The sequence below is a fragment of the Portunus trituberculatus genome, chromosome 17 (genome assembly GCF_017591435.1).
Source record: "Portunus trituberculatus isolate SZX2019 chromosome 17, ASM1759143v1, whole genome shotgun sequence".
Classification (NCBI taxonomy): Eukaryota; Metazoa; Arthropoda; class Malacostraca; order Decapoda; family Portunidae; genus Portunus; species Portunus trituberculatus.
The window spans coordinates 33,777,525-33,792,524 of record NC_059271.1 but is presented as its reverse complement, the minus strand read 5'-3'; the positions used below and the strand labels follow the sequence as shown (position 1 = coordinate 33,792,524).

At 40.2% G+C, this 15,000-nt stretch overlaps 1 protein-coding gene across 2 annotated transcripts; it reads left to right on the top strand.

Annotated features, from left to right (window-relative positions):
- Window positions 1-3,086: 3,086 nt before the first annotated feature.
- LOC123505095 (elongation of very long chain fatty acids protein-like) lies at window positions 3,087-6,970 on the top strand. Of its 2 annotated transcripts, none has more exons than XM_045256143.1 (9): window positions 3,087-3,272; window positions 3,775-3,900; window positions 4,016-4,308; window positions 4,468-4,548; window positions 4,999-5,055; window positions 5,240-5,345; window positions 5,613-5,785; window positions 6,164-6,295; window positions 6,447-6,970. In XM_045256143.1, exons 2-9 carry the CDS (start codon window positions 3,831-3,833, stop codon window positions 6,615-6,617), a joined length of 1,083 nt encoding a protein of 360 aa, XP_045112078.1. In that variant the 5' UTR covers window positions 3,087-3,272; window positions 3,775-3,830; the 3' UTR covers window positions 6,618-6,970. The 2 variants fall into 2 exon arrangements, with proteins under 2 accessions (XP_045112078.1, XP_045112077.1); XM_045256142.1 differs by having other exon boundaries at window positions 3,772-3,900.
- Window positions 6,971-15,000: the final 8,030 nt, after the last annotated feature.

The following is a 15,000-nucleotide window of genomic DNA, read 5'->3' as shown; positions in this document are numbered from 1 at the left end:
ATTTTTACTCATTTAAGAGCAAGTAACCATATGGTTATGATTTCGCATCCAATAATAGAGTGCTGGTCCCTACCACAATCACAAACAGAATCCATACATTGTAAGAAAATTTCCACTTGAGCTAAATCATGCAATAAGCTAGATATTCTGCCTCCCGGATAGATGTTTCTGATAGGCTCGAGACATGACGGAACTGAAAGTATTGAATTACTGATCAAAACAATGAAAAATGCACGTGCCAGTAATTACTAAGTATCCATAATACACGCTATTATTCCATGATAATGAACATAATTGCTGCTTAGCTTCTCTTGACTGTTACGGCTACTTTTTGTATGATTATCAGAGAGAGAGAGAGAGAGAGAGAGAGAGAGAGAGAGAGAGAGAGATCTTGTGAAAAATAAAAACCTAAAGTGCACACGAAACCACTTGAAATATTCTTTCGCTCTTCTCCATCAGTACAGAGAATCACTAGATTTCACAATCACAACGAAAACCACAAAAACACAAGCTGTCGTGCAGGTAAATACGCATTTACGAAACTGACGAATTGTAGAAAATGAAGCTAAAACAGTTCTGAAGAGAAGTTTATGATCAGAAAAAAAAAAGTAAACTGGAGACCACTGCAGCTCTTAATATCAAAACTTTCAACACTAGAAAGGTCCCGTGCCATTTCTTTATACATTTTTATGAAGAACTTAGTAACACGAGGAACAATGTACGCACGACTAACAGAGTATACTTTCAAGATAATGAACTTGATCCACAGCAATGAGGAGAAAGCAATACGATTACCGCGATGCCGGCCATCCTAGAAACAGACAAGCTCTAGCTCCCTCCTCGGCAGTTCGCAATACACACACACACACACACACACACACACACACACACACACACACACACACACACACACACACACACACACACACACACACACACACACATACAAAACATCATATCATACTTTTCTTAAATTTTTCTCTTGTTTTCACTTTCCTTATACAAGTTAGGCAGTCATCCCAACGCATGTGTAAGTACGCGACTGCCAGTGCATAAATGTATGTTTGATTGCATGAATATTTGTACGCATACATTAACAAACTCTCTCTTCCTCCCTTCTCATCTCCTCTCTCTCTCTCTCTCTCTCTCTCTCTCTCTCTCTCTCTCTCTCTCTCTCTCTCTCTCTCTCTCTCTCTCTCTCATATCAACTAAGGTGGAAGGGAATAAGGCGCGGGTAGTAGGATAGACTAGCCCGCCAGAGAAAGTTAAACCGGAAAAAAATATTCAGAAAAAAAAAAAAAACATTGTGGGAGCTTCTCGCGTCTTTTACTTTCTTCCATTAGGTTTCACACTTATGTACGTACTAGGAGCTCGAGTTTTCTTTCAAAGTCTTCATCCGTATAAGATAATCCTTAGAAACATTGGTAATAGTAGTGGAAGCGCTACTGCTGCTGATGATGGTGGTAATAATAGTAGTAGTAGAAGTAGTAGTAGTAGTAGTAGTAGTAGCAGTAGCAGCAGCAGCAGCAGCAGCAGCAGCAACAACAACAGCAGCAGCAGCAGTAGTAGTAGTAGTAATAGTAGTAGTAGTAGTAGTAGTAGTAGTAGTAGTAGAAATACATACGAGTATTCTCTCTCTCTCTCTCTCTCTCTCTCTCTCTCTCTCTCTCTCTCTCTCTCTCTCTCTCTCTCTCTCTCTCTCTCTCTCTCTCTCTCTCTCTCTCTCTCTCTCTCTCTCTCTCTCTCTCTCTCTCTCTCTCTCTCTCTCTCTCTCTCTCTCTAACGCATACTAGTAACCAGATCCCACACCTTCCATCCCTCCCACCAGCTTCAAATAAACCTGCTCTGCGGCACACCCAAGAGCCTCGTAGGAGAAAGTTCCATCCCCGTTAGCGACAGGTTTTTATCTATTTATTTTTTTTTTTTGCTTAGTGGGAGTTTGACGATGGTAATGAGACTGTAACACTAATTTCAGGCTTGTCCTCAATGTTCGTACAGACACATGGCCCTGCTTGCATTATAACTTGGTTTTTCTTAGCTTTCAAACATGACTTGCTGGTCATTCAGTAGCAAAATATGAACTCATTGATATAATTAATGCACGCAGTGTTCTACTTCATATCTACTCTGAGGACTAACATGGCCTTTTTTTATATACAATAAGGACTCGTACTTATCCAGTTAAGTCAACAAGACAATGAGTTAAGGCCTTAATTAATGCCTCTGAGTAGGCATATACTCATATATATATATATATATATATATATATATATATATATATATATATATATATATATATATATATATATATATATAATAAGACAAAATGTGGGACACCAAGAAAACTTCTTCCATTCTTTACAAAGTCTTCTGAAATAAAAGAATTTCCGGAATGTGTTTAGCATCAGCAATTCATCAAAGATTAAGAGATAGAAATACAACTTACGCCTCGTACATTTTATATGTTTTTCCGCTTAAATGTGGAAAGATAATGTAAGGTTGTAGGATACTTTCTTTGGATTTATCACGAACAATGTAATCTTTTTCCTCGCTTTATGAGAAACAATTTGCAGCACTGTTATCATCTTAAATGACGTGGTGCACTCTACGTGACGCCTGACTACACTTTCGTAAAACCGGAAGCATTTTGTCGCTTTCATTTTGAGAGAGAGAGAGAGAGAGAGAGAGAGAGAGAGAGAGAGAGAGAGAGAGAGAGAGAGAGAGAGAGAGAGACATGAAGGTTCCCTCGAATAGCGTTTGTAATTATGAATCAATGTGGTAAAGCAGTAAAACAGAAAAGGGAGGGAACATTAGAGGCTGGTGGCCCGCGGCTCTGGGTTGTATGGCCCCAAGTTTAAAAGAGAAAACTGGCTGCGAGGGAGAGTTCCAGCATAATTGGGAGGAACCTGCCCTCTGTTGCCACACTGCTGCTCTTTTGGCCTAAGGGTTGAAGAGCGAGATGGTGTTTGTAGGAGACGGGGATGGTGGTCGGGTCAAGTTGATGTCTACTTTCCCTTGCGTTGTGGAGGGGGGGCGGGAACATGCGCGAGAAGTGGGAGGTGGCTAAAACGCGTCACTGAACCTCCAGTCTCTACCTTGTATCAGTCCAGCTTTCGAGCGCAACAGTGGTTATCCCACAGCTGCTCCTGGTGTCTGTATCGCGCCGGCAAAGCGAGGCACTTAGTGGTGATGGTGAATCTTCCCTGACACATAAAGGATCATCACTAGTTCTAATCAATTCCACCAAGGGGCTATCTTCTTCCTTATCACAGGTAATGCAAAACTACTATATTTGTCAATTATTTACAAATCTGACGTTATCATTTGTGTAATGTATACATATATCTATCTATCTATCTATCTATCTATCTATCTATCTATCTATCTATCTATCTATCTATCTATCTATATATATATATATATATATATATATATATATATATATATATATATATATATATATATATATATATATATATATATATATATATATATATATATATATATATATATATATATATATATATATATATATATATATATATATATATATATATATATATATATATATATATATATATATATATATATATATATATATATATATATATATATATATATATATATATATATATATATATATGAGTGTGTGTGTGCGCACACACACACACACACACACACACACACACACACACACACACACAGGAAAATAATTAGCATAATACTGTTAACAACTAAAACATTATTTTCATTTCGTGTTGCTCACACCAGCAGACACTGCAGACTGATCCCAAGTACCCCTGGCAGTCCCACCGCCTCGCTCCCGAAGAATGGACTCCAAAAAACAAACCTCTCAAGAACAGCCTCCGGTGTCAAAATTTTCAGTCACCTCAGAGAATGGTAAGCCAGTAAGCAGGGCACACTACGTGCGTTGGAAACAACATTCCACATATGGCGAAGACACTGACCTGTACCACTACCGTACAAGTTATAAAGATATTAATCATCTATTCAGAGCTGGAGACGCTGAAGCAGAATGGAAAATGGGCGTCTATCATCGCGCTGCTGACCTTCATGTACGGCAACATGACGGTGGCGCGACAGTTGCCTCCTGATCCTCGTCAGAAGTCCTGGCTGATGATGCAATCGCCCTATCCGAACCTGATCATCTCTTTACTGTACGTGTACGCTGTCACCGTCTGGGGCCCGCGTTACATGAGCAAACAGAAGCCTGTGGCGGGATTAAGGCCCTACATGATGATATACAATGCATTTCAAGTCGTCTTCTCAGCTTATCTGTTTTTAGAGGTAAGAACACTTGATGTATTTCATGCCATGCTATTCGTGATGAAATAATTACTCAAGAAATTCCTTGATGCCATTGTGCTCGGTATGCAAAGAAACACAACCCTCAGTCCACTGCAGGACGGCTACATTAAAGGTCATGTGCTCTGCTTTCTTTCACAGGGAGGATTTGCTGGCTGGTTCACGGAATATAACTGGGTGTGTCAGAAGTGCGATTTCTCCGAGAACACAAATGCTATCAGGGTAAGTGGTGAAGATTTGGCAAATTTTTAATACCTTCAGATTACGCTACTTGACAGATCTTTGTGTACACTTCATCCATCGAAGATCTTGCATGGTTGTAGTCTTTTATTAATTTACTCAAATAATTCAATTATTGCTACTGTTGTATTACTACGAATGTTGTTACTGCTGCTGCTGCTGTTGCTACTGCTGCTGCTGCTGCTGCTGCTGCTGCTGCTGCTGCTGCTGCTGCTACTACTACTACTACTACTACTGCTACTACTACTACTACTACTACTACTACTACTGGTAGTAATAGAAGTAGTACTCATAGTACTAATAGTAGTAGTAGTAGTAATATTATTATTATTATTATTATTATTATTATTATTATAATTATTATTATTATAGTAATAGTAGTAGTAGTAGTAGTAGTAATAGTTCTCAACGTTTTCATTCTCTTTTCCTCAGATGATGAACGTTGGCTACTGGTACCTCATCTCTAAATTCATCGACTTCATCGACACAGTAAGTGGCTGAATGATACCCAGCGAGGACCATTGAAGCGAATTTCTGGTGCAAAACATTTCTATTTCTATTCCTGCTGTAGCAATATGTTTTTTATTTTTCATTATTTGCTTCCCCCACGCCTCTCTCTCTCTCTCTCTCTCTCTCTCTTTTATTTTTATCACATTCTTTTGTGTCTTGCCAGGCGTTCTTCGTGCTGAACAAGAAGACCGAGCACATCTCCTTGCTGCACGTCTCCCACCACGCCCTGATGCCAGTTGGTTTGTGGTTCGGTGTCCACTTCCAGCCGGGTAAGTCATTGTCGTTGTTGCTGCTACTGACTTGTTGGCAGTGTCAATTGTTTTTGGCGGTGGTGGTGGTGATATAACAGATGTTGGTGGTGTTGTATGTTTTCTTTTCTTCAACTTTCTTTGACAGTGGTAGTGGTGATGGTGCTGCAACAGTTTAGCAAGTATCATAATGTATCCAGTTATTAGATTGATTGGCTGACAGATATGATTGTTCCTAGTTACTACAGGAGCTCCTTATCTTTTCAACTATTGAATCACATTCCACAGGTGGCCACAGCACTCTGATGGGTCTCCTCAATTCCTTCGTGCACACTGTTATGTACCTGTACTACCTGCTGGCTGCCATGGGACCTCGCGTGCGGCCCTTCCTGTGGTGGAAGAAGTACCTCACCACCCTCCAGATGGCGCAGTTCACCATCGTTTTCTTCCACGCCTTGTCGGTACGCTGAGCAGCAGACGCGAGAGTGATTAGAGATTAAGATATGTTGGTCCACATACTTGTAATTTCACGTAATGAGCAACAGTAGAGTTCAAACGTGATATTAGGCGCTGTTTGGTCACGTCTTGTCAAATGATACCACTTCCTCACTTACTGACCAGGGTTTGTTCTGGTTGTTGCTTGCTTGATGGGATTCTAGATAAAAGAAGACTGCGGCCAGTGCCACAGGCATTATCAGAGAGAGAGAGAGAGAGAGAGAGAGAGAGAGAGAGAGAGAGAGAGATTTGCGGGTATTTGCACTGGCTTATATACGTATCAAAGTTCCGCAGATGTCTTTCCTAATGAAAGAGTTGCTCATCTTACACCCCACGGTCCGCAGCTAGCGTTCGTGGAATGTGACGTCCCCGTGGCACCTGCTCTGGTGCGCTGGCTGTGTGGACAGGCGGTCATCTTCTTCGTCCTCTTCGCAGATTTCTACGCGAAGGCCTACCGCAGCAAAGATAGGACCAAGGTCAGCCAGACCAGCTTGTTGAATCAAGTATTTTTGCTAATGCAAGATATAGTATTTTGTTCAGGCTTTCAATGCAAAGATAAACTCAAGCTTTAGGGAAAGTAAACAATAAATAATAATAATGATATCTAACGAAAAAAATACATTCCAGGTCAATGGCAAATCTAACGGCTTCGCTAAAGTGTCGGAAGACAATGGCTGGGGTGCTGGAGAAAAGGACGGTGCTGCAGGAGCCAATCATAAATCGCTCGCCGCCCCTTTCACCTGTGTGCCCTCAGGTTTCCAAGATGTTATTACGGAAAGGAAACACACTTACAATTAGGACCTCTATTCTGTCTCCTGCCCAGCATCCATCACATCCCGGCAGAAACTCCAGACTTTCGCGCAGCCTCTGTCATTCACCTATAAGCATGTTATGGACCAAGGGAGCCAATCCTTAGATACATGTATTCCCCAATAGGAATCATCGGTAGGGAATTATTTCAATGGACATAACTCAGGCGACCTTATCATAGCAGCCTCCCAAGCACCAACAACCGTATTAATGCATGGGACACGCTGCTATGGAATGTCGTCATGTAAATGTTCGTGCATGCGGGTGTTTTGGAGAGGTAGTGTTAAGACCTCCATAGTACATATCTATATGCCAAATATCCATAATAAAAATTTTGTATAGCTATTCAATTATTCACCACATGAAAAGTAGAATTCAAAATGCTTGACTCATTCAACCTTGTGGTGTATATAACTGGGGGTTGGGGCAGAGACAGCCCCAATCAAAGTCATTCTTATATTGAAAAAAAAAAAAAAAAAAAAATCATATTGTATTTTTTCATCAATATGATTATAGTAAGAGATGGCTTGGGGAGACATTGTCTGTTGGGGTTGATTGAGGGACGTAGGGCGAGAGGAAGACAGAGAATGAAATATATGGATGACATCAAGGAGATGGTGGGAAGAGAGAAGATGGAAGAAGTGAGGGAACTGGCTGGGAATACAGATATATATATATATATATATATATATATATATATATATATATATATATATATATATATATATATATATATATATATATATATATATATATATAGATAGATAGATAGCTAGATAGATAGATAGATACAGATAGATACAGATAAATAGATAGACAGAGATTAATAGATAGATAGATATAGATACATAGATAGATAGATAGATACATACATACATACATACATACATACACATATACCTAGATAGATTGATACATATAGATAAATAGATATATAGATAGATCGATACGCACGCACACACACACACACACACACACACACACACACACACACACACACACACACACACACACACACACACACACACACTTTTCCCTGTCTCCCTTTATGCCCTTTCATGTATTTCCGTGATTTGATGGCGGAGTGAGGAGGACGCCAATCCCTGATGCACCAGTCTGCTTCCATCCACTACAAAGTACACCAAAACTCAATATTGTGGCTTAGCGCCCTTTTCAGGTAATCTTTTACCTATTTGCTACAAGGGCAAAAAAAAAAAGAAAGTTAGAAAAAAGCCCACTTGAGCGCTGGCTCTCCAAAGAGTACAAAAAGTGCCAAAACCGTCAGCCAGAATTAGGGGAGCAAATGCCTCGATACCTCCCTCTTAAAAGAAGACAAGTTGTAGGAATTCGGAAATACAGATGCAGGGAGGGAGTTCCAGAGTTTACCAGTGAAAGGGATGAATGATTGAGCGTACTGGTTAACTCTTGCATTAGAGAGTTGGACAGAATAGGGATGAGAGGAAGAAGAAAGCCTTGTGCAGCGTGGCCGCAGGAGGAGGGGAGGCATGCAGTTAGCAAGATCAGTAGAACAGTTACCATGAAAATAGCGATAAAATATAGAAAGGGATGCAACATTTCGGCGGTGAGAAAGAGACTGAAGACAGTTAGTCAGAGGAGGGAGTTGATGAGACGAAGAGCTTTCGATTCCACCCTATCAAGCAAAGCTGTGTGACTGGAACCCCCCCAAACATGCGAAGAGTACTCCATACAGGGATGGATAAGGCCCTTATACAGAGTAAGCAGTTGGAGGGGCGAGAAAAACTGTCGGAGACGCCTCAGAACACCTAATTTCATAGAAGCTGTTTTAGCAAGAGATGAGATGTGAAGTTTCCAGTTAAGATTATGAGCAAAGGACATACCGAGGATATTCATTGTGGAAGAGGGAGACAGTTAAGTGTCATTGAAGATGGGATAGTTGTCTGGAAGGTTGAGTCAAGTTGAAAGATGGAGGAATTGAATTTTTGAGGCATTGAAAACTACTAGATTTTCTCTGCCCCAATCGGAAATTTTAGAAAGATCGGAAGTCAGGCGTTCCGTGGCGTCCCCACGTGATCTGTTAATTTCCTGAAGGGTTGGACGTCTCTGAAAGAACGTGGAAAGATGTAGGGTGGTATCATCAGCGTAGGAGTGGATAGGGCAAGAAGTTTGGTTAAGAAGGTCATTAATGAATAATAAAAAGAGAGTGGGTGACAGGACAGAACCCTGAGGAACACCACTATTAATAGGTTTAGGAGAAGAACAGTAGCCGTATTCTATTTGTAAATTTCTTAGTTTATTACTTTTTTTTCTAATCATCTTTTCGTTACGATTTGTTGATTGGTGGGAAACATGTACAAAAAGAAACCACGTCTTGTTTTTTGTTTTTTTTTCCATTATTTCAATGCCTTCAATACATTCTACAAGAAGTAGATTTTAACCAAGACTCTCACGCGTTATTCAACATTGATATGCATGCCTTCAAGCAACATACAAGTTCATACTTACGTTTTCTGGCATCTGAACTCTTTATGTGTCTCAGCATGATAGTTAGGGAAAGTACAGAATGTATAATTTGACAGAGTTACCTCTACCCACTGAGTGCTAGTATTTATGACCTTTCACAAGACTCGTGTCTTATGAAAATAAACGTGCATAACAAAGAAAGGCAAACCTCTAGCCTTATTCTAATAGAAGAGAATTCTCAACATTGGAAGGCCACTTGTAAGTCCGCTCCAGGACTTTCTTTGTGATGCAATGCACTATTTTGTCTTCAGGAGAGAGAGAGAGAGAGAGAGAGAGAGAGAGAGAGAGAGAGAGAGAGAGAGAGAGAGAGAGCACACTAGCGACTTTGTAGAGCCACAAGTGGCTGCGTTTTGTGGCGGCGATATTTTCTCCCATAGGTTCCCATTGTTTTCAAGCTTTGCCGATCACACTTGTGTCTGTGGCTCGCGACTGTGGCAAGCTGTCGCTCGTCCCCGCCACAAACAGCGCATTTTGTGGCGGCTCGTCATTACGTCGCCGTCCTGGAACTCTAACTTTCAAGCCTTCTCGATTTACGAGCCAGTGTACTAACCACAACTTTATAGACGCGGTGTGTATGTGTGTGTGTGTGTGTGTGTGTGTGTGTGTGTGTGTGTGTGTGTGTGTGTGTGTGTGTGTGTAACTGTCTTTAATTGTATACCGTTATCAGACAATCTTTTCTTAAACTTGCGTGTCAGTAATGATTGAGCATAATAACGTGCAAATCGAGCTTTCCTTTCTAAATGGTCAGCTTTCGGATGGGAATGAATAAGCCCTTCCTAACAGCGACTCCTCCTGGAGCAGATAGATGTTGCGTCTATAGTGATGAATAATGAATACCCAATGTATTACATTGGGTATTCATTATTCATCACTATAGACGCAACATCTATCTGCTCCAGGAGGAGTCGCTGTTAGGAAGGGCTTATTCATTCCCATCCGAAAGCTGACCATTTAGAAAGGAAAGCTCGATTTGCACGTTATTATGCTCAATCATTACTGACACGCAAGTTTAAGAAAAGATTGTCTGATAACGGTATACAATTAAAGACAGTTACACACACACACACACACACACACACACACACACACACACACACACACATACACACCGCGTCTATAAAGTTGTGGTTAGTACACTCGGCTCGTAACCGAGAAGGCTTGAAAGTTAGAGTTCCAGGGACGGCGACGTAAATGGACGAGCCGCCACAAAATGCGCTGTTTGTGGCGGGGACGAGCGACAGCTTGCCACAGTCGCGAGCCACAGACACAAGTGTGATCGGCAAAGCTTGAAAACAATGGAAACCTATGGGAGAAAATATCCCCGCCACAAAACGCAGCCACTTGTGGCTCTACAAAGTCGCTAGTGTGCTCGGGGCCTTAAAAATAAAACAATTTCAGAAACTCCAGCAATACGACCGGAGATGTTCTGACGGAAGTGAATTTCATGCTGAAACTCAGATGTAGTGATATCGGTGTGGCGACCAAATGTGGCCGGGTATTCAAAACATAACCACATGTGGTCGCAACTTGTGGCTCTAAAAAGTGGCTAGTGTGCTCTGGCCCGCCACTTTGCGCGGCCACTTGTGGTGCCACAGAGTGGCTAGTGCGTTCTGGAGCACACGAGCCACTCTGCAGCGCCACGGCGAAGCACCACGGCGTAGCGGGTATGTGGTTTCCTATAGGTTTCCATTGTTTTGTGGCTTTCCCGCGCACACGAGCGTTTGTGGTCAGCGGATGTAGCGGGCTGTCGCTAATCCCCGCCAAGGCGCGGCGCGTTTTGACCACAAAGACCCGCGCACACGAGCCACGCCACAAAGCGTCAAAGCCACATGCTGCCACTGTCAGTCAGTCTGCACTTGCTTGAGGACCGAGTGACACGGTTTTTTTTTTTTTTTATATGCTACCATGAATACACTCGACGGCGCTGCAGAAGCAGAAGTAGTGCAAGTGTTTCGTCCTCGGAGTCCATGCTGAAACTGTGGTCTCGAAGGGGACGGGGCGTGGCTTAAATCTACGTACGACGAAGCTTATCCCACTTTGGAAGCCAGAGAGGCTGGCAACCAGAGATGACTGTTGTTTTGGCTGCGACCCCCTACAAATTACTCCGACAGAGTGGCGACCCACTCCCCCAACAACAACGAATTTCTGTCAATCCCTATGAGGCATTTCGTTGTCTCCGTGTATCTGTTTGCCTTTCTATGTATGTATGTGTATGTATGCATGTATGTATATGTATATGTATGTACTGTACTTCACACATATGTCTCTCTCTCTCTCTCTCTCTCTCTCTCTCTCTCTCTCTCTCTCTGTCTTTAAAGGCTAAACAACTTACCATCACTAATGGGAAGGATGGGCTTGCTTCTCTCGCGACTCCCATAAATTATTTCGCGACCCCCACTTTGAGAACCCCTGATCTAGAGATTCTAGGCTACGACTCCATTAATTTATAATTCCCAAAAAGCCTAAGAACCTCTCATTTTGAACAACTATGTTACATTTGTATGTATGATAAACATCAATCGTTATTCAGTTTTATAAGATGTAAAACAAATAGAATAAAATAGCATTACATGATAATGTTCTGACGCTGCCAGACGCACCTGCCAGTATTCTCCAATCTTTCAGTACACAGTAAAATATGAATGCATTACCTACTCAGCATACCTGTTGGATCACTGGAAACAGACTTCGGTTATAGGCTCTCCTAATGTTGAAAGAGAACACGTTCAGCGCACATCAAAACACACCACACATCGTGACCACGGGCACTGACAGTCTACAACTGGCTGTCCAACTTCCAAGTGTTGATGACTGCATGTCACTCGAATCAGGACACTCACAGCGTAACACCACTTCCATTTCTGAGAATATAATATATATATATATATATATATATATATATATATATATATATATATATATATATATATATATATAGAGAGAGAGAGAGAGAGAGAGAGAGAGAGAGAGAGAGAGAGAGAGAGAGAGAGAGCTATTCCTCCTCTTTTCTCTCCATTTACCTCTTCCTTTCGCTTCCTTTATGTGTAACGATCATGAAGTTGCTAAGAAAATTATTGACTTAAAATGAATAAGGGATTCTGCAATTAACAAACCCTCGGACCTGTGGTATGTGCTACCAGGCATATTTTCCCGCCATTTGAAAGACGTCACTCATTCAGGTTTGAACATGTTCTCCCCGCCTCTCTCTCTCTCTCTCTCTCTCTCTGTTATCACCAAAATACATTTCCTCCACGCTTTACCCTCTGCAGCCAGCGACATTGCTGGCTTCGCAGGTATGATTATTTCCTTGGAACTGCTACAATCTGAAGATAAACCTGCAGATGGACTAGAAACAACATATTTCTGGTGCATTGAATCTTCTTGTCAAATCGTCACGTGCCAATAACACTCACCCAGCTGATCAAAACAAAACAACTGCTCCAATTCTTTGCCTTTAATACCTACATATACGCCAGTGCCAGTATTTCTGCTGCTTAATACGCTTTACAGAGTCATTATGATGGAAACAAGAAAGAATTTGGGTCGGGGTCATGGTAACAAAACACCACAACGACCTGATGCACCGTCCCAGCATTCAAGATCCGCCTCACAGACCCAGCATGCCACTACCCCTTCATTATTCTCCAGCCTGGGCATATATGGTCGACCTGATCGTCACGGCCCTCAAACAACAACAACAACAACACTACCCCTACACCTACAAATCCTCTAGTCCCAGTACACCCAGCACACAGGATCCCATCCCCATACCAGACCAGTCAGCTTCACCAGCTCAGACACCATGCCAGACTGGGGGAACACTCCCTACACCATCCCTGGACATTCTCCAAAACATACAAGGTGACCTTTCTACACTATCTGAGGAAGGTAAAGCTATTGTCACTACAATTGTTAAGGCACACCAGACCTTACTTGTAGCAAAAGATAAAAAAATACAGGACCTCGAATCCAAAATCATATCCCTTGAAAATCAAACTAATGATCTTTAAAACCAACTAGATGAAATCAAGTATGAAATCAGTATGAAAGGCGTGATACAATTATTGTGAGTGGCCCTTCCCTACCTAATGAAAACCCATCAGATGTTGTTAATACAATCAAGCAGACTCTCAGGATGTCCATTAGTCACTCAGACATAAACATAGCCCACAGACTGAACAATAAGTTTAACCATTACTCTAATAAACCTAGTATAATAGTAAAGGTACACAGCTGCCAGGAAAAGGATGACATTGTAAGTGCCTGCATTACCCTTAAACCTACCCTATATATATTAATGAAAGCCTAACACCAAAATGCCTCACTTTATTCAAAACCATCAGGAGGATCAGAAAGACACACTTGCATCTGTTTAAACAATGCTACACCAAAGATGGTAGAATCTATATAAAACTAAAATGTTCTAATCAAAAGTATGTAGTCACAAATTAACAATCCCTAAATGATTTCCTTAATAAGTTCTCAGCCTTCCGCAACAACATGTAAGACTCAATCATCACTTTCTCATCTACTGCCTTAAAACCATTCACTTGTTTTTCTTTTACCGTACTCCTATATGTTCTCATATTATACTTATTGGTGCTTTGTTTTATCCTGTCTTGTTTTGTTTTGTCAAAATATTCTGCATGATACCTACCATTTTCAAATGACTAGTGAAAAAAAATAAGAATTCCTTTATACCTGCGGAGCTATTCCATATGCTTCAGATTATTATATATTTATTTGTATATATATATATATATATATATATATATATATATATATATATATATATATATATATATATATATATATATATATATATTAACATATTATTATTCATTTTATAGCATTAGAATATTTCACACTTTATAGAAAATTTATATGAGTCACTTTATGATGATATGTTTAACAATAACAACAATAATTATGTTTTCAATACTGAACGGACTATTCAAAATACATCAGGTTATTCTGACATTAATAATTTATCTAAGTACTTCAATTTTAATTATTGTGTTTCTGCCACTGAATCACTGTCTAATAACTACCTCAACTATATTCACATTAACATTAAATCTCTTCATAAAAACTTTGATCTACTGAAGACTTTTCTCAGCTGTCTACCCAAACTTCCAGACATCATTGCCCTCACAGAAACATGGCTGCAGGAATCTACAAAAACACCTTTACTCTTTACCTGGGTATTCCTCCTACCAATTAATCAGAACAAACAGGGAACATGGAGGAATAAGCATCTTTACCAAACAAGAAATTAATGTTGAAGTCATCAATGAATTTTCCTTTATTAATGAGAATATTGAAATTATTTCATCTAAATATAAATTAAGAAATGCAACAACCTTTGTTTAAATTATTTACAGACCACATAGCAAACATATTGCTGTAAATGAATTCACCAACTTAATATAAGAAATACTTACAAATGAAATCTTCAGTCATTATAAAACAATTTTCATGGGAGACTTCAACATTAATTTACTTGAACATCTTCACATCTTCATACTAATTTGTTCTTAAATACAATGCAAACCCTTAACTATTTCCCTCACATTTCTCGACCCACAAGATTCCCAGATAGCTCCGCACTTGGACAACCTTCATTATTAGACCACATCTGGACAAATTTTAGAACTCCCTCTTTATCAGGCATTCTTCAATACAACATATCAGATCATCTCCCAGTTTTCATCAATATTGTACATCAATCTAAAGTTGATACTAAAAACAAAGTTACCTTCAGAGTATTTAATGAAAACTCTCACACTATGTACCAGTGAACTTCAACAAATAGATTGGGAAGGACTTCTTAATAAACCAAACACAAATGACAATTTCAGTCTATTCT